The sequence below is a fragment of the Sinocyclocheilus grahami genome, unplaced genomic scaffold, assembly GCF_001515645.1.
Source record: "Sinocyclocheilus grahami isolate Dianchi unplaced genomic scaffold, SAMN03320097.WGS_v1.1 scaffold516.1, whole genome shotgun sequence".
NCBI lineage: Eukaryota > Metazoa > Chordata > Actinopteri > Cypriniformes > Cyprinidae > Sinocyclocheilus > Sinocyclocheilus grahami.
Window position 1 is genome coordinate 715,077 of NW_015505695.1, and position 21,010 is coordinate 736,086.

The 21,010-nt window shown below is 36.1% G+C and overlaps 1 protein-coding gene across 1 annotated transcript in view; it reads right to left on the minus strand.

The window, feature by feature from the left end:
* LOC107554847 (galactose-1-phosphate uridylyltransferase-like) overlaps positions 1-21,010 on the minus strand; it is a 119,334-nt gene that overhangs the window by 74,814 nt on the left and 23,510 nt on the right. Inside the window, exon 5 of the mRNA XM_016237486.1 lies at positions 9,658-9,780. Within this exon, the coding sequence (XP_016092972.1) occupies positions 9,658-9,780 (123 nt within the window). The remainder of the gene's footprint in view (positions 1-9,657; positions 9,781-21,010) is intronic.

Consider the following 21,010-nt stretch of genomic DNA (forward strand, 5'->3'; position numbering starts at 1 on the left):
GAGGAATTAGTCGGGTCATTGCCTGACTTAAAATGTTTTTTTTTTAAGAAATATATATATTATAAACAAGTTTCTTAACAAATTGTTTTTAATGTTAGAAAAGTGTTGAAATTATTTAAAATTCAACCTTATATTCACTTAATTATAATATAACAGTGTGATAAAATAAAACGAATAAATCTTTCGCTTTTTTAAAATTGTATAAAAATAATTTAAAAGCATTATTTTTATACCATCCTATTTTTATAATATTTTGAATTTGACTTTTATTTTTGTATTTCAGCTTTAGTTCAGTTTTAGCATGTGCATTTAGCATGTCATTTTTTTATATTTCCATTTTGCTTTCATTTATTTTTTATTCTTATTTTAGTTTTAATTTAAGCCTTCAACTTGTTTTATTTCCTTCAACTTTTGTTTTAGTTTCTGTCTTTCTTTTTCTTTTTTAAAGGTTTCCATTTAATATTTTGATTTGTTTCAGTTTTATGTCACTTTAACAAATACTATTTTTAATACTTTTAGTTTTAATTAACAATAGCACCACTGGTAGGAATGAACCAGCATTATTCATGAATTTAGCTTGAGGTATTTGCAAGAAAACAAGATATCCTTGAGTATGTCATATCAATGTTGTGGTTTTTTTCTCAGAATTATCTATAACTTAGCCCAGTAAACAACAACGTGCAACAGACTTTGAGCCAATAGTCAAAAGTCTGGTTATGTGAGACTAAAGACTTATGGGAAAAACAGACCTCACACGCTCATCAGAGTAATGTGTGAATCTAACCTAATTTGTCTTGTTTTGTATGCAGGACGTGACGATCGTCACAGACAGATTGTTGTTAGCCATCTACACACAGCTTATTGTACACCCTGAGGTATAAATCACCCAGACCCAGATTGTCAGACACTATTCTGTTTACAGTAATTGAAATTCTCATTAGGTTTTATTCACAATGCCTGAATCATATTTATATTTGGCAAAAGTTCCATTTTCAGACACACGAGCCTCGAAAAGAAGAGCCAGAGAGCATTAGCGATTCACAGGACATCAGGCCAAAGCACAGGAACAGCATGGTGATTTTGGCCTCCAGCTGGCCAGCACATTTTTCCTGACCCCCCGCCGCCGGGACATGAGAGACTAAATGGAGGCCCTGTCAGCCAGAGCTGCTCCGTGATAATAGGAAATCCCAGGTTGGGGAGGGAAGCCCCGTGGTGCGAACGAGATAAGTCATCGCCATTTGCTCCGATACGCTCGTGACAACGAGAGATTTCTCACCTAGAACAGGCAGCAAACCAAACCAAGATGGAATATATCCAGCGTATTATAATACAATGGAACAGCATTTAATGGTAAGAATGGAGCAAAATTAACACAATGACGGCTGAATTCAGCAGCGCCGGACACATTCATGTGGAAACGGCTTGTTATGATGCAATGAATATGTCAAATTATTGTGCACCAGAAAATGTACCATGGGGTTATTGTGTTTGTTTGTGTAGTTTGGAATACCATAGTAAATGTACACTTTTTTGAAGGAAGACTTTATGCTTAAAAAAATTGTAAAATATTACTATTTTTAAAAAATATTTGTTTAAAATATTTTTTCAATCAATTTTCTATCTGAATATATTGTAAAATGTAATTTATTCCCGTGATCAAAGATGAATTTTCAGCATCATTACTCCAGTCTTCAGTGTCACACGATCCTTCAGAAATCATTCTGATATGCTGATATTTGCTTCTCAAGAAACATTTTTTATTATTATCAATGTTTAAAACAGTTTTTAAGCAATATATTTATTTATTTATATTTTAAAAGAACAGTAGTGTACTGTATGTGGTAATAATACTATGATACTAGTTGTACTGTCATTATTTAATTAAAAAGTATTAACAATATTAATTAATAATAATACAATTAATAATATTTCACAATTACAGTATGATAATTTGGGAAGAAAATATGCTTAATTTTAGTAATTGAATGTCACAATGCAAATTCAAAATAGGCTTTATTTTCCTTCTTTAGATGTGATGGTGAAATATGAGTTGGACATGTTTTTGAGAGGTTCATGCAATAAGACTGCTAATGCAGTCTTCACTCACAATTGGCGTTTTTAAAATTTCATCACAGTACTCATAATTTTCACGAGGGCTTTGCATTTGAGCCGAGGGAATTCAGGAGTAGCCTGAGCTATAAAGACGCATCTCCATCATGTACAGATGAATGCAAGGAGAATGTAGTCCAGAATAAGGAGAATGCATGAAGCTTGACTGATGGAGTGAGCACTGGGAAATATCTGACAGAACAAATCACTGGTCTGATATTACAGATTCTGAAGTAGTAAGCAAGTACCTAAACTTCACGATAACCTTACCAAATGACTAAATCACTAATAATAATAATAATAATAATAATAATAATAATAATAATGTTAAAATAAACTGAAGTTATTTGTTTTAATTAAAATGTTTAAAGTAGGACACAATATTTTGAACATTCCTGGACTGCATTTCTTAAAAGCATCGTAAGCCTAAGTAAATCGTAGAACAGATGATTATGGCATAACTGGTTCTGTAATCCATAATTTGTTCTGTAATCCAAGGAATCTAAGAAAACCATTCATATGACAAGAGAAAAAACTGTTTATAAGCTATTCGCATTTTTTAATTGCATAAATAATGGTTAATGGCTTTATATTAATGGTTTATCACTTTTGAGCAATAGGTGGAACTGTTACCAAATTGATGTGGTGTGGCCAGTGTGAGGTGACAATGATACACATAAAGTTTGGTGTCAATATGTCAAAGCTCTGCAGAGAGACAGCCTCAGATGCACTTTTGTATCATGCCATCAAATTTGTTAATGCGGTAAATTTTTTGATGCCAATTTTTGCCGGAAATTGGAACAATGGTCTAGGAGGAGTTTGAAAAAGTAGGTATTTTGAACAGAAATCAAGCAGACAGGAGACAGGAAGTTTGTCCAATAATGGCATAATTGATATCGATGTTCTCGGCATGACCCAAGGAATCTATCAAGACAGGTTTCATGACAATAGGCAAAATTATTTGTTTTTTCTTTCCATTACAATTTTGACCACAAGGTGGCGCTGCCACTAAACATTTTGAGTACCTTCAGGGCATAGTGCCGAAGACACATACCAAGTTTTGTAATGGTGTGCAACTGCATTTGTAAAATATATAATTTTATGACAAAATTTAAAATGGCCGACCACCAAAATGGCTGACATGGGAAAATCTGATATCGTTTGACTTGTAATGTCACACCGAATCTAAAGAGCGCTCCAAATGTAAAGAGATCAGTCTTGTGATTTTTGGCAAAACCATTCAGAAGTTATAAGCAAATATTGCCATTTTTTCACATCTCCTGACCACTAGGTGGCCCTGTGCTGAAACTGTGCAGGCAACCTAAGACCACGGCTGTCATAACGCACACCAAGACTGCATCCGAAAGCTTGGGCTGCTGACTTGTTGCCTCGTTGCCTTATCAGGCAATGACTTTGCAGGCAACGTTTGCACACGTAGGCCCCTCACAAATTAATTTGGAACAGGCTTCTGAGGCAATGGTCATATGACCTTGCTAAAAAGAACATTATTTTGTGTATTTGGTGTACTGAAATGTGTTTATGTGGTTTAAGGTTTAAAAAACGCATTATTGTCCACATACTGTACATTATTGTTGCTCCTCTATGCCCCGCCTTTCTGAAACGCGTCGACTTTTACAAAGCTCATCATTCTGAAAAGCTAGGTGTGCTGTGATTGGCCAGCTATCCAGTGCGTTGTGATTGGCCGAATACCTCAAGAATGTGACGGAAATGTTATGCCGTGTCCCGGCGCGACGAGACAAAAACATTAAAACCCATTACAAACGAGGCATTTGTTGCATCCAGTGGGGACATAATTACTGATTATAATGACTTATACTGTCTTTTTACACATTGTGTTGAATATCACGCCGCGTAAACATTAAACCATGTCTGCATTTGTGATCGGAGAAATGACAAACAACAAGCGCTACTTTACACTGCTCAAAACTTGCGTTTGAATCATCAGGGGCAAATCCTTTAAATATGAAAACATACTTACAGGCTGTGAGTCATAAGCGCCAGACTGACCTTGCAAAGTTGGAATTGCCCCACTTTATAGAAACAGCCTTTGTGCCACAGACGGCATTGTAGACATGTGGGGGCGTGTTAGAACGAGGCGTTTTAGGAGGGCGTGGATGAGTCTTAACTTTTATAAAGAATATCTCTTTGGGTTTGAGACTTTAGTCTTTGCAACTTTAGGGATCTTATCTATTCATGGCCAGCTTGTAACACTCCAAAGAGAAAGGAAAACTTGAAATCGCATCATATGACCCCTTTAATTACTATAATACTGATTTATCGCTAGAAGTAGCATAAAAAGAGGAAAAGGTTGGTAAGAAATATACATTTACACATAAACTGACCAAATGCAACATTCATCTTTATTTATTTTTTTAACTCAACTGTCACAGAATGTAATGCATAGGATTGTGGGATATTAAAGGCAGCCGAAGGATACATCTATGCTGCCATCAAAAATCAATCAGATGAGGGTATCTCAGGAAACAGGAAGTAAAGCTGGATTCGGACATGCCTTGATGCCTTCCTACCTTGGAATGTATCTTCTGAAGGCAGGGTTTTTCAGTTTGGTCTGAATATGCTAAAGCAAGGCTATTCAACTGGCGGCCTGGGGGCCAAATCCGGCCCGCCAATCATCTTCATCTGGCCCGAGGGAGAAGTACGCGCAGGTCGCATATATGCCTTGAATTGTTGTCCACAAGGTGGCAACACTGGCCTGGGCCATCCGAAAAAGAAAAGAAAGAGACGCAACAACAACAACAATCTACGGAGACCGCAACATCACTAGACGGCAGCGTTAACAAGCGTTTATGAGGGAGTTATGAGATATCCACAACTCTAGTTTAACAGAGTATAAAGACAGTGTTATTGGTCATAACTTCTGGAAAGAAATAGCACAAACACTGGACGAAAATTATTATCAAATGAAGTATAGTTTGAAAGGCTGCGCATTCGGCTGTACACATTCGCTGAGACACTTCAGACGGACTGCCAGTAGTGCTTCAACTGACAAAAACACACAATTATGTCAAAATGCGCAGTTTTGGCGAGTTACCTCTGACTTAAGAGACTTAACTGAGTTTCAAAGTCTTAAATGACCGTAAAGAGTTGGGAGAAAATTGGATGTGTGTCAGATCTAGTGTTGGGTCATTCTTGAACGATTCGTTCATTTTGAACGAATCTTTAATGTGACTCGGGAAGAACGAGTCGTCTCGGGGAGTGATTCGTTCAGTCGCGCATGCGCAACATCATATAGGTTCTGTACTGGAATTAGTCAAGTAGTTCACCTGTTTCGAGTCTTCGGGTTTTTCCGAGTCATTCGTTCATCACGTGACAGCCCCATAAGTTTAACCAATGCAGTCTGAGCCGGAAAGAGAATACTAAATAGAAAGTAGTAGACGTATTAGGGAAGTAACACGTAACATTTTAATTATATTTTGCTAAAATGAACGAAATGACTCGAAAAAAGATTAGTTCATTTTGCTGAATGAGACTCAAAGGTCCGAGTCGGTAAAATGACCCGAACTTCCCATCACTAGTCAGATCTCCGTCATGTGTGTCAGGTTTTAAAGAGACAGCACTGCTTTTAAAGTGAGGCTTGCTAAAGTCTGTCATTGATGAAAATCAAAGAACAAAAGAAATAGAGAAATCACTCGACTGCTCTAGTCGCTGATTAACTTTTGTAGCTTGAATAAAAATTAACCAATATAGTTTATGCATATACAATTTATAGTTTTTGTGAAGATTGTTTTAAAATCACTTGAATTAAAAGTTGTCATATATTTCAGAGCCTATTAAATGTTAAAAATAATGGCTTTCAATTATAATAGAGACTCCAGTAGCAGTATTGGTATCGGTACTTCATTAATAATAGGCTACTTAGTAAAAAAGATGCCATTAAACACATATTTAAAATATACTATATTTATGTTGTTTCTACATTAATTTGGAAGTTCAATGTGAAATTATGACAATATAAATTTATAAATATGCGATTAATCAAGATTACAGAAAAATGTGTGATTATTTAATTATTTTTGTAATTGATTGACAAGACAGCACTCTGTTAACCTTTTGTAGATCTTGGTATTGGTAATATTAGTTCATTTTACTGCTGAATATGCTTTTCAATTTAATTTCTAATTTTATAGCCCCCCCCCCCAGAAAGTGATCGTGATGGCCCCCATATATGTGATGGCGATATATCCTCTCATCCACGTTGGTGAGCTCTTCGACAGATTTGTTCGTGAAATTAACTTGATTTGCATATTTTTTTAATTATATCTTTAAAAATATCTTGTTAACCAGCACCCAAGTTTAAAAATATATATATATTTAGGATGAAGTCAAGTAGCGTCGAAAGAGATGAGTTTTCAGTGTAGACAGCATCACTGATCATAATTGGCTTCTATTGTATTTTGTTGCGCCGCTCGCGTCTGGCATAGACACGGAGTGAGTCTTCAGTCATTTTTCTACTCTTCGTTATTGCTTCAATGCAAAGGAAACCAGCGTGCCTGCCACGTCATTATTTGTCAGGTGTGTTCAAGTAAGCTAGATATGCGCAGATGCTCCGCAATTAGAAATCGTGTTGATGATGACTCACAAGTTCAGTATTTGCGCTAAATCTGCACAGATTTGGCTTAAATGAACTTGCCCAAGAAATTAATTAGTGAACATAATATATAAGAAACCCACCAAATTGGCCACATCTGATTTTTACCCGCATTTGGCAGGTTGGCAGGTGTTCGTTTCAAACCCTGAACATAATGTTAACAAAACAAACAAACAAATAAATAAATATTTAGTTTGTTAAAAATCCATTACATTTATTGATTTTAATAAAAATGTTTAAAGTGGAATGTAATACTATGAACTGTCATGTTCCATATAATGCAGCCACAAGTGTTAAAATGCTGTTAGTAACAAACAAAACCATTTTAGCATACTAAACAACACATCACTGTTAATCTTATTGTCCGTCTTTTACTCTCACTTTCTACTCATCCCCCCACTCTCTTTCGTGATTACTTATGATTTAACCAAGTTCAGTATTATGTCTGCCTCATTATGCTAATGAAAGCTTTTTCTCGTTGCGTTGCATGCTTGGCTAGCAGATTGCGCTGAAGTGCGAGAACAGCGGATTGGGCCGTGTGCGCTCAGCTCTTGCCTGCTGATTCGGCATGCCATCAGCATTCTGCCCAGCGCAATATAATGATCAGGGCCCAGGTGACACACACAGAGACACACAGCAGCGTGCTAGAGATTCAGCTGCGTATGCTAATGCTCCAATGCCCCCTTGTAAAGCATGCAGTGGGTGAACAGGCAGCACACTTTACAAGGGGGTGTTGCAATCAAGAGAGAACACAAACAAGCAAACAAGAAAGGATGACTTGTTATGGCAGACAGTAATAGACGGGCCTAGACAGAATCTGTGGAGTTTTCCTGCATTTTTGGCACTGAATTTCAGCAGAACGGATTTAAACATGGTTAAACGTGCTAAACACATTTGAGAATAATACATTACACAAGATAAAAGCATGATCAAATTAGACAAAATATACTATAAACAAGGAGAAGGAGGGTATATCTTATTCTTTTTGGTATGGATCTATGTATTTATTCAAAAACACTTAAAAATGCAATTTATACAAACAAGCACTTGAATACACCTCTTCTATGAAGAACATGGTTTATGTTTTTTTTATATATTTTTTGTGAGTAAGAAATATCAGGGTTAAAAAAAACTCCCCATTCCATGATTAAAAAAAATTAGTTAATGAAATCCTTTACAAATGATTAAACCTTACTGAGCAGTTTGCTGTAATTTTATGAACTTTTGTTTTCTAAAAAAGAAAAAAAAAAAGTGTCGAAGTTTTGTCAAAACATTATTAAAACATATTTAAAAATGTTTGTCCACCAAATCAAGGTTGCGTGGTGCAACTAGTATACAGAAACATGCAGAAAAAAATAAAATAAAACAGGAAATAATTTCATAGCAAGGACCACTGCAGGCCCTCATGGCTCTAAAGTCTCTTAAAATATCAGATAATGACAAGGCAATGTATATATATATATATAATAAAAACACTATGCAAGTCAATGGGAACCAACTGAACTATCCATTTAATATAAACTGTTTTTGAATTAATACTGCAGAATGTTAGTATAAATTCTCTTTGCCTTGAAATATATATATTTTTAATTGTTTTGATAAATAAATGATTAAGATGTGTACACTCGCATGTATTCAAATTATGAAAATGTCTTTACTTTTTACTTGATAGTTACACCATATGACATTTTTAGAGTCATAAAATGTAAACTGTTCTTGAAAATAGTATACTTTTTCTTTTTTCAAAATCACATGAAACCAACATGAAGAACTTGTCACATACATATGAAAGCAGATTTTGAAAAGATTCATCCTTTTCTTTTTCTTGCAGGGTTATTACAGTTAAACCAAAACTAAAACATTAATAATAATAATAATTATTATTATTATTTAAAATACTCGTTAATGATTTTTAAATGAATTTTTGACATTTAAAATGAATTAAATATTTTATTTTACCTAGTTCCCAAGGTAACATTTCTCATTTAATGTTACCCTTCAGTACTATAATTATTAAAATTAAATAAACTAAAACTAATTAAAAAATAAATCAATAAAAAAGTCAACTTAATTTATTTCAACTACTTGCCAAGGTAACATTTCTCATTTAATTTTAACTTTAAGTACTACAGTAACTAAAACTTATAAATAAAAATTCTGAATCATATAATAATAATAATAATAATAATGACAAGTTCAACAAAATTACTAAAATGTAACTACAATTAAAGTAATTGTAAGTACAAATTAAAGTCTTATAATAAAAACATTGTCACTGACCCACCTGCACTTGTACAAGATCAATCTTTTTGTTTTCCCCTAAAGGTCAAGTAAAAAATATATATATATTATTATTAAAAAATAATTATTATTACTTGAGAATTACATTTTAGTACACTATAGTAATGCATTTCTGTCATAATTTCTTCAAGTTAAACCAGACTTTTATTTTGACAGTTTGTTGTGAAGGTCTTATAGTTTTACTTTCAGCTTTAGCGTGTATTTAACACTAGTTTTTCTCAAATTAAATGGTGAAAAGCTTGAGAAGTGACTGTCTGAGAAGCTCTGGAGATGAAGTTCATGTGTTCAAGTCGTCATACAATTCAATATGATGTTGTTTTATCGCTCAGCCCTAGGTGGAGTATCACTAAGTACTAGTATACACGTCTCAAACGGGTCCTAAAAGGTCTGACTTCAGGCCTACCAGCTGAAAAGTCCCCAAAACCACTTATAACCAGCTCGGTGGCCAGCCAAGGCCAGAAAACCACCTTAGACTGGTTTATGCTGTTTTTCCCTCAGCAGGGCTGTCAGAAGCACTCACACTGTGGTGGTGAGAGCTTTTACAAACTATCTATAGGGAGTTTTAATGCTGACAGACTGCTGAGCGCTTTGAACTGTGTCTTATGTGGGTGATTTACCTGTGCTTGTGCCTCCATTCGAGCATACTGAACCAGCAAAGGCTCTCCGTGCTTCTGCAGGAAGTCTCTCTGACAGCGCTCCGCCAGCGCCGCTTCGTTGGGAAGAAAATTACTGGCCCAAACCTGGAGAGAGAAATGGGAATAGCACCAAGACGTGAAACCTGTGTGGGAGTCTCGCTAATCAGACTCTGTTGATACGGAAAATCTTTAGAACAGCTTTCAGGGACAAAAACAACATCTCGGCCGCACATAATCACACAAAAAATCCCTTCCAGCTATAAAAATAACTAGACAAACAGCAAAGCAGTCCCGTATTTAACATATGCAAATTGATAGCGAAGTACAGTATGTAGCCAGCGAAGCACGGAGAGCACAGAAACACGTCCAATTAAACTTCGCAACTAGTGGAGTTGGTGCTTGCCGTACATTTCTCCCATCTTTAGCCTCATAGAGATGATTTAGGGAAAGCAATTGGAAAAGACACTTTAAAACATTCATCTTTCCAGCCACCAATGACACCCTGCGCTGCCCAGAGAGAGTTCTAACACCGTCTCCCATACATCTTCAACAAAAAAGGCTGCTGAGAAAGATTCTACTTCTCCGATACTTCTCCTCAAAACGGAGCTCCCACAAGAGCTCTCCACAAACGTATCTTCCTGAGGAAAGAAACTTGGTCATTACTCACTTCCGAGACAAATGCGATTTTCTGCAAAGAGATGTGGAGTTTTCCCATCTTTAGCCTCATAGAGATGATTTAGGGAAAGCAATTGGAAAAGACACTTTAAAACATTCATCTTTCCAGCCGCCAATGACACCCTGCGCTGCCCAGAGAGAGTTCTAACACCGTCTCCCATACATCTTCAACAAAAAAGGCTGCTGAGAGAGATTCTACTTCTCTGATACTTCTCCTCAAAACGGAGCTCCCACAAGAGCTCTCCACAAACGTATCTTCCTGAGGAAAGAAACTTGGTCATTACTCACTTCCGAGACAAATGCGATTTTCTGCAAAGAGATGTGGAGTTTTTGGGCGCTCAATTTGAGCAATTTAAAGCAGTGCCACACACGCATGGAAGACTCTCTCAAGGGTCTTTACCATGAATTTACCACAGGATATTTTGCAGTTAATTCCAACTCATAAAACTTCGAAAACAGTATGTTAATAATAAGTGGATATAGTGTAGTATTTCAGATGGATTTTCCAAGTAGGTGTATGCTAAAACGGCTAATGCAGCTAGAGCACGCTGGAAGCTTGTTACAGTTCTCTTTCAACTTTCTCAGTTTGAGTTTGTAGTAAATTGTTGAGAAACATTGCTGAAACACTCGGTCTTTAAGTAGGAAAGCTATGTTAAAGAAGGTAAAGTTCACTTTTGAAAGCATCTTGACATATTGCAACGCTAATGCTTGTGAATCTAATTCAAATCATGCACTAAACATACTACCCTGTTGAAAAAACCAGCATATGCTGGTTAGGTATGTTTTGAAGCTAGGATGCTGGTTTGAGCTGGTTTATGCTGGTCCTTAGCTGGTCACGTGCTGGTCCTAAACTGGTCCGACCAGCACATGACCAACATAAACCAGCAAAGGACCAGCTTAAACCAGCTCATCCCAGCTTCAAAACATACCTAACCATGGGTAGGTATGTTTTGAAGCTGGGATATGCTGGTTTCAGCTGGTTTAAGCTGGTCCTTTGCTGGTTTATGTTGGTCATGTGCTGGTCGGACCAGTTTAGGACCAGCACGTGACCAGCTAAGGACCAGCATAAACCAGCTCAAACCAGCATCCTAGCTTCAAAACATACCTAACCATGGTTAGGTATGTTTTGAAGCTGGGATATGCTGGTTTCAGCTGGTTTAAGCTGGTACTTTGCTGTTTTATGCTGGTCATGTGCTGGCAAAGGACCAGCTTAAACCAGCAAAGGACCAGCTTAAACCAGCATCCCAGCTTCAAAACATACCTAACCAGCATATGATAGTTTTTTCAACAGGGTAAGAAAGCAAATTCCATTTTTACACTTTGAGGTAAATCTTGAGGTAAAAATACCTCAAAAATGGATACATTTAGATTAAATGAAAAATGCATTTCATTATGGCTTTAAAAATATTAGCTGAAAAGTTTGGCAAGAGCTTGAAGGTAATTATTTTAGCTAGTTGCTAACACTAGATGTTAGGTAGCATAGGCTGATCTGGTATTAAGACAATATCATGACGTGCTAAATTGTTTAAGTACTTGCATATTAGCATAAATCGACACATATAGTGCGTAGTAGACTAATTATGAATTTGAGTTCATTCAATATCACTACATTCAGTATTTAAAGAAATTTAAAGTAGTAAGATGAAATCTAACCAGGATACTTTTGACAATAAATGTGAATTAAACCGCTTACTGAATGGTCAAGTGTCCATGATTTTTTTGAAAGGACACACTAAATTGATCAAAACTGACAGTAAATACATTTATAATATTACAAAATGTTTTCTAATCAACAAATAACCCTGAAAAATGCAGGTTTCCACAAAATTATGAAGCAGCACAACTGTTTTCGACATTGATAATAATCAGAAATGTTTTTTTGAGCGGCAAATCAGCATATTAAAATGATTTCTGAAGGATCATGTGGCACTGAAGACTGAAAATTCAGCTTTGATCAAAGGATTAAATTACATTTTACAAAATATTCAGATTATTTTGAATTATAAAACTTTTTCACTATTTTACTGCAGCCTTGGTGAGCATATATTGTGTAACACTTTACAATAAGGTTCAATTCATTCATATTAATTCATGCTCTAGGCATCACAAAACAAAAAAATAACATGCATCAATCTACATCAATGTTAATTTATTAATACACCATTTTTTATTCATTCTTGTTCGATCATACCACATCAACTAATTGTATTGTTAAGTAATCATATTTAATTGAACTTCGCATGTATGTATAGAAATTAACACCAAAATCCTATTAAAATATTGTGCATTGCTATTTCGTGTTATTGCATGATATTTCATTCATCTTAAAGGGATAGTTCACCCAAAAATGAAAATGTGATGTTTATCTGCTTACCTCCAGGGCATCCAAGATGTAGGTGACTTTGTTTCTTCAGTAGAACACAAACAAAGATTTTGCAGTCTGTCAGTCGTATAATGTGAGTGAATGGGAATCACGGCTTTGAGAGTCAAAAACACATACACAAACAAAACCAAATTAAACCATGCGGCTCGTGATGATACATTGATGTGTAAAGACACGAAACGATCGGTCTGTGCAAGAAACGGAACAGTATTTATATAGTTTTTACCTCTGATTCACCGCAATGTCCGAACTGTCCTGAGCACATACTCAACAGCCGGGCGTGAGGCGTCGTCTTCTTCTTCTTACTTTACGGCGGATCACAGACTTATAAGTGCATTACCACCACCTATCTCTCAAATGGACCATTGACACTCCTAATTGAGATTGTAGATAGAGTATCAATGGTCCATTTGAGAGATAGGCGGCGGTAATGCACTTATAAGTCTGCGATCAGCTGTAAAGCAAGAAGAAGAAGAAGACGCGAATGCGCTCAGGACAGTTCGACATTGCGGTGAATCAGAGGTAAAAAGCTATATAAATACTGTTCAGTTTCTTGCACAGACCGATCGATTCGTGTCTTTACACATCAATGTATCGTCACGAGCCGCATGGTTTAATTTGGTTTTGTTTGTGTATGTTTTTTTTTACTCTCAAAGCCGTGATTCCCATCCACTTACATTATATGACTGACAGACTGCAATGGTTTGAGTTAAAAATCTTCGTTTGTGTTCTACTGAAGAAACAAAGTCACCTACATCTTGGATGCCCTGAGGGTAAGCAGAAAAACATCACATTTTCATTTTTGGGTGAACTTTCTCTTTAAGAACTTGTAATGCATTATATGTATGCTTATGAAAGTACTGCATCAATAGCCGGGTTTCCATCCAAAGTTGCGAACTTAACTTATGCGCAAAACTGAAATAGTGCATAAAACATTTGCGAATAAGCAACGTTTCCATCCAACGAGTCGAAGAGAACAAAATCATCACTTCCTGGTAGAACTGGCGCTAGGCTATATATCACTATGAAAAGTAGGAGAAACCCCTGAATATAATAATTTTCATAGGCCTATATAATAAATTACTTGCGCCTCAGAGCGAGCAGACGAAACAAAATAAATTTGGTCATTGCTTTCGGAGGTGGATGCTGCTGTTTGGGAACACAGTCGTGTAACAGTTCTGGGAGGCAATTATACAGAAATATGTTGATGACAGACTTCGCTCAGACATTTCAAAATGACCATAACATTTCAGATGCTGAGGAACGAGATTGGTCCACTGGTTAGGTTTTTCCGTCCCATAGCGCAGTCACGTGACTTTTTTTCCCCCATCTCCTTTTATTCGCATTAACCCTTTTTCGCACACGTCAAAAACCCCCTCAAGCGAACGTAAAAAAATGTTTGCGAATCAAGGGATTTTTATTCGAAATGTGCCGTTTCCATCACTCGTTTCTGATGCGATACTTCAAAATGTGCATAAAAACAGGGTGATGGAAACATAGCTACTGTTTTCTACTTATAGCCTACTGGTTCTTTGGCAGAAACTACCTCAAATTTAATTTGCAGAGTCCCTGCAGCCATATGGCAATTATCATCTAGAAGAGACTGAAAAAGAAAAGACACTTGAGCTTGTTAAATGTCAAGGTCACAGTCCTGCACTGCCTTTGCACGTTCAATCCAAACATCCACTAGAAACCAACAGGCCGAATCCAGCAACATCAGCTGCCAATACACCTGCCAGCCCCAGACCACATTCAGTACCCAATAAAAACTCAATTACATTTGATTGTTCTGCTCGTACGTAAAGTTTCAGAAATGCATCCAACTGCACTCATTTCGCATTTAGAGGTCTAATAAAAAGTTTCTTTTTAACAGCAGTGGGTAAAGTTTTCCAACACATACATCTAGCTTTTCATCATTGCAAAGGATGACAACATCGCAAACAAAACAGGATGAAACGCTCAGAAAGAATGTATTTTTTCAAGTCGAGCTTGATAAAAATGAGTCTGTGGTGATAAATGGCAGAATGAATGTGAACACTGTGAGATGTTCCCTGTGTGCGTGGTCATCCTGACTAATGTGACATGACTGGAGAAGTTTAAAGCTCACAGTCAATCACCCAGAAGCTAATTCTAATTCTTGTGTACGTTTCCATAATCCATCATAATCCACGAGGGAGCAGTTGTTATAATCAAGAGACAAATTTCTGTTTGCCTGCTGCCAAAAATAATTTAAAAAAGCAACTGTGAAAATGAGCTCTCCAGCTAAATGATGAATTAGACTCTCTGTGAGAACCGAGTTCTCCTGGGTTAACGGCAATTGCAAATAGAAGTATTTCCACACTCTTTTTTTAAAACATGCACTTCCTATAGAATCTAATACATACCTCTGAGAGAGTCTTTGACCTCAGTTTTCTTGCGAACCATTGATTTGGGTCTTAAAGTCAAGCTCTGCGGCTCTAAATGCACATTTGAGACTGATCTGACCTCTCGGGTTAAACAAGTTTTTGACTGAAGCCTTTCATCAAAAGACACGAACGACTGAATATCCTCGTCCCAGTCCTTCTGTAAGATTAATAAAACGGGTATATAACTACTAGCCGGGTTTCCATCCAAAGTTGCGAACTTAACTTATGCGCAAAACTGAAATAGTGCATAAAACATTTGCGAATAAGCAACGTTTCCATCCAACGAGTCGAAGAGAACAAAATCATCACTTCCTGGTAGAACTGGCGCTAGGCTATATATCACTATGAAAAGTAGGAGAAACCCCTGAATATAATAATTTTCATAGGCCTATATAATAAATTACTTGCGCCTCAGAGCGAGCAGACGAAACAAAATAAATTTGGTCATTGCTTTCGGAGGTGGATGCTGCTGTTTGGGAACACAGTCGTGTAACAGTTCTGGGAGGCAATTATACAGAAATATGTTGATGACAGACTTCGCTCAGACATTTCAAAATGACCATAACATTTCAGATGCTGAGGAACGAGATTGGTCCACTGGTTAGGTTTTTCCGTCCCATAGCGCAGTCACGTGACTTTTTTTCCCCCATCTCCTTTTATTCGCATTAACCCTTTTTCGCACACGTCAAAAACCCCCTCAAGCGAACGTAAAAAAATGTTTGCGAATCAAGGGATTTTTATTCGAAATGTGCCGTTTCCATCACTCGTTTCTGATGCGATACTTCAAAATGTGCATAAAAACAGGGTGATGGAAACATAGCTACTGTTTTCTACTTATAGCCTACTGGTTCTTTGGCAGAAACTACCTCAAATTTAATTTGCAGAGTCCCTGCAGCCATATGGCAATTATCATCTAGAAGAGACTGAAAAAGAAAAGACACTTGAGCTTGTTAAATGTCAAGGTCACAGTCCTGCACTGCCTTTGCACGTTCAATCCAAACATCCACTAGAAACCAACAGGCCAAATCCAGCAACATCAGCTGCCAATACACCTGCCAGCCCCAGACCACATTCAGTACCCAATAAAAACTCAATTACATTTGATTGTTCTGCTCGTACGTAAAGTTTCAGAAATGCATCCAACTGCACTCATTTCGCATTTAGAGGTCTAATAAAAAGTTTCTTTTTAACAGCAGTGGGTAAAGTTTTCCAACACATACATCTAGCTTTTCATCATTGCAAAGGATGACAACATCGCAAACAAAACAGGATGAAACGCTCAGAAAGAATGTATTTTTTCAAGTCGAGCTTGATAAAAATGAGTCTGTGGTGATAAATGGCAGAATGAATGTGAACACTGTGAGATGTTCCCTGTGTGCGTGGTCATCCTGACTAATGTGACATGACTGGAGAAGTTTAAAGCTCACAGTCAATCACCCAGAAGCTAATTCTAATTCTTGTGTACGTTTCCATAATCCATCATAATCCACGAGGGAGCAGTTGTTATAATCAAGAGACAAATTTCTGTTTGCCTGCTGCCAAAAATAATTTAAAAAAGCAACTGTGAAAATGAGCTCTCCAGCTAAATGATGAATTAGACTCTCTGTGAGAACCGAGTTCTCCTGGGTTAACGGCAATTGCAAATAGAAGTATTTCCACACTCTTTTTTTAAAACATGCACTTCCTATAGAATCTAATACATACCTCTGAGAGAGTCTTTGACCTCAGTTTTCTTGCGAACCATTGATTTGGGTCTTAAAGTCAAGCTCTGCGGCTCTAAATGCACATTTGAGACTGATCTGACCTCTCGGGTTAAACAAGTTTTTGACTGAAGCCTTTCATCAAAAGACACGAACGACTGAATATCCTCGTCCCAGTCCTTCTGTAAGATTAATAAAACGGGTATATAACTACACAACTGACACGTCTTAGCTTTGACATCTTCTGACACATTTCTGACATCTTAGCTTTAACAGATGTGTTTTTATTTTACAAAGTTAGAAATTCAAACGCAACAAGCAGAGCTACACGATTTGGAGAGGGGAAAAATCAATTTGTGATTTTTTTCAGATAAAAAGGCCAAATGTAATACAATAATACAATAATAATAATAATAATAATAATAATAATAGTTATTATTATTATTATTATTATTGTTGTTGTTGTTACTAAATAAAAATACAAAGTTAAAAAAAGCAAAATTAGAAATATTACCACTGTAATATTTCACTGTAAAATCAAGTACACGGGAAAGATTTGTGCTAGAAACCATCGGAAATTGCTAAACTTTATTATTTATTATATTATATTATTTATTATAACTTATATAACTTATATTTACAAAGAATGTGCATGTATTTCATTGAATTAGACTAACTGAATGAAAAATATTTCTAAATTTACAAGTAGAAAGACTGAAATAGCATTTTCTTGCAAAACATACTTCAATAATCTTTATTTACAATTTCATTTTTTTATAGTTTTTACAGTGTATTGAACAAAAGTAACGGCAATTTAGTTTTACATTACAAATGTAAAAATACAATACTAATATTTATGGCTGTCTTAATTTCATAATTTTCAAATGTTATAAAAAGTGCTTTGCAATTTTGGTTTTATTATTATTATTAACATTTATATTTGCATTTACATTTCTTCATTTAGCTTTATCTAAAGCGACTTACAATTATTAAGTTATTAATCTTAGTTATTAAAGTTATTAATTAAGAAACACATTACATTTTTATGGTCAAAATAAGGGCATAAAAAGTTATCAAAGTTTAATTAAAGATTAAAGGGGTCATATGATGTGATTTCAAGTTTTCCTTTCTCTTTGGAGTGTTACAAGCTCTTGGTGCATAAAGAAGATCTGTAAAGTTGCAAAGACTAAAGTCTCAAATCCAAAGAGATATTCTTTATAAAAGTTAAGAGTCAGCCACGCCTACCTAAAACGGCTCGTTCTAACACGCCCCCACGTGTCTACGTCACTATGTGAGAAGATTTACATAACGCCACCCAAATGTTCACGCAAAGAAAGAAGGCGTAACTTTTATTCTCGCTGTAGTATTGTTGCCGCCGCCGCCATGTCGTGAAGGCACTGGGTGTGTTTCGTTGTGAAAGCGAAACTACTTTGTTTGGTCTTCCAAAAGAGGACACGACTAGAAATCAGTGGTTAAGTTATATTTACAACACTGTTCCAGAACACTTCAACCCAAATATATTCAGATGTGTGCAGCACATTTTATGAAGGACTGTTTCTTTACTACATATTAAGCAAAATTTTAATTTTGAATTATTTATATGCTCTTATAATAGTTATTCATATTTTATTTAATTTTGTTTGAATTAGTTTTTATTTTATATTTTCAGTTTTCTTTTTTTAGATTACATTTTTGTCATTTTTTATTTGCTTTTGTCAGTTTTGCATATTTCTATGCAAATGTCATTTATTTTCATATTTTATTTTAGTTCTATTTCAATTAAGAAAACTGGTTTTAATAGTTTTAATTTTAGTGAACAATAGATTACAATAAAACTGTGCTGAGAATACTTTTACCTTCTCCTCCAAAACCTTCACCCTCTCTGTTGTTCTGTAGTGGCATGAAATTAAATGAAATAAAAGATTTACTTACAAAAATCTAACAAACTCTAAATTTCTCCAGCTTGCTTTATAATCTATTTGTTTATATTCATGTTATTGTGTATTGTGACAATTGTTGGCTCCTCTTTTGTACATTGCTTTGGATAAACCATCTGCTAAATGCATACATGTAAAATGTGACTTGTTATTTATTATAGCAGGTCAGTCTCAGTTTTAACATTTGATATGTCATATATGTTGTATTCTGAATAAAATATTGAAATTTGAAACTTCCACATTGCATTCTGTTTTTATTCACAATTTGTACAGTGTCCCAACTTTTTTGGAATCGGGTTTGTACATTGCTTTGGATAAACCAACTGCTAAACGCATACATGTAAAATGTGACTTATTTATTATAGCAGGTCAGTAGAAGGCATTTTAAATCAACTGTGGTAATAATTTGTAGTCATTCTGCTCATTTGCATATAGTTAAATTGTGCTCACCTTTGTCTTGTTGCTAATTGTCACTGATGTTACTGATGTAATCGTTGTAAAACTATTATTTCCCAAACTGTCACATTTTGTGCTTTCCGAAGCATTTACACAGAATTGAATTCTTCTAATGTTTCATGATCAAGACCCACTGAAGATAAAAGCCCTCTGGTGGTCTAGTGGGGCGTTTAGTACAGCAAGTCAACAGGTTCTCCAGCCCGAGGTGATGACTTCTTAAAAAAAAAAAAGCCCTCTCAGTATCATCGTTTTCATAATTGCCTTCCCGCCTGTTCACATGAAGGCCTTTAGTTATGCGTACTTAATGACAGCGCTATTCCCTCAGAGCTCCACGCAACCTTTGAGGCTAGGAAAGTTCACACAGGTTTTGAGCTATTGAAAACGAGGCCGGTGTGCTTATGCATTAAACATTAAGTCCCTGTAGATGGGGCGAAAAAGAAAAACACTCGTTTAATCGAGTCCATTTTCCCAAGAATTCCAATTAAATATCTAAAATAAAATAAAATCCTTTGCGGCAGTGAAATCATAAAGCCCATCTCTCGCTCTCTGTTTTTAAAGATAATACCGGGCGGCCATGGGAATCTGGCATGGCTTTAAACAAGCGGTCGGCAGCTCCTCTGTATTCCGGCTGCTGATTTAAATGTCAGGAGTGATAAAGGAGGGTCGAGAAGGAGGAGATGGACGGAGGGGGAACTAATCATGCAGTCTTCACGCACACGTCCGGCGGCCCTAGAGGCCACGTTTATGAACCTCGGTGAAATAAAACGCCAGACAGCGGTCCATCACTCTCTAGAACAGCGAAGCACAAAAAAAACACACAAAGAAACCACGTCTCACAGTCAGTAAATATGCTAGCAGTGACAAGATCAGAGATATTAAAAAGAAGCGTGTGGCGCTATGATTTTCAGGCCTGACCCGCAGGCGATACCGAGAAGGCTACAGTTCTCCAGAGTTTTCATACGTCTGTTCTTAACAGATGGTTCAGATGATTGACGTTTCCTGACGTACGCGTATACTATTTATTTCCTGCCTGCGTCGGAGCTCGAGGAGAGCGACGGATTGAGTCGCGTTTGGAAAGGCTTCAAGAGAAGGAGTTCCAAGAGAACGTCAATCACACCTCACTGCTGACCGTCAATCTCTCTCATTGCCATTTCTCTGCTAGCGCTACTGCTAGCTGTGTATGTAAATCCTCAGATAAGACGACATTATACACAACGTATGTTCATGCAGGGATAAACCAGAGATGCCGTCACCAGAATGCGTTTGGGAAATTGAATAGAATCTTAAAAAGAGAAGACTGTTAATTTTTTACGGTTCATTTATTCTTCAGCGTCTAATCATAATTGTTTGTCAGGTTGTTTGCTGCTGCTTCTCATAATTGGAAAAAATGTGAGCTCTGGATTTCTCGATCTTGAGAGGTTCTACACACATTTCATGTTTAAACTATGAAAAAAAAATTCAAATTTTGTAGCAGTGAATTGATTCAATCAACCACCAAACCACTAATTTAGCTGTCAGATTAGCTGTCTATGGAATTCTAAATACAGTGCAGGAGGGAACTGGTTGGCAACCAGCTATTTATCAAATTTTGTGGCAATTACACTACCGGTCAAAAGTTTGGGGTCAGTAAGACTTGTAATGTTTTTTTTTAAAAGTCTCTTGTGCTCATCAAGGCTGCATTTATTTGATCAAAAATACAGAAAAAAAACAGTAATCTTGCAAAATGTTATTACAATATAAAATAATGGTTTCTATTTTAATATCCTTTAAAATATATTT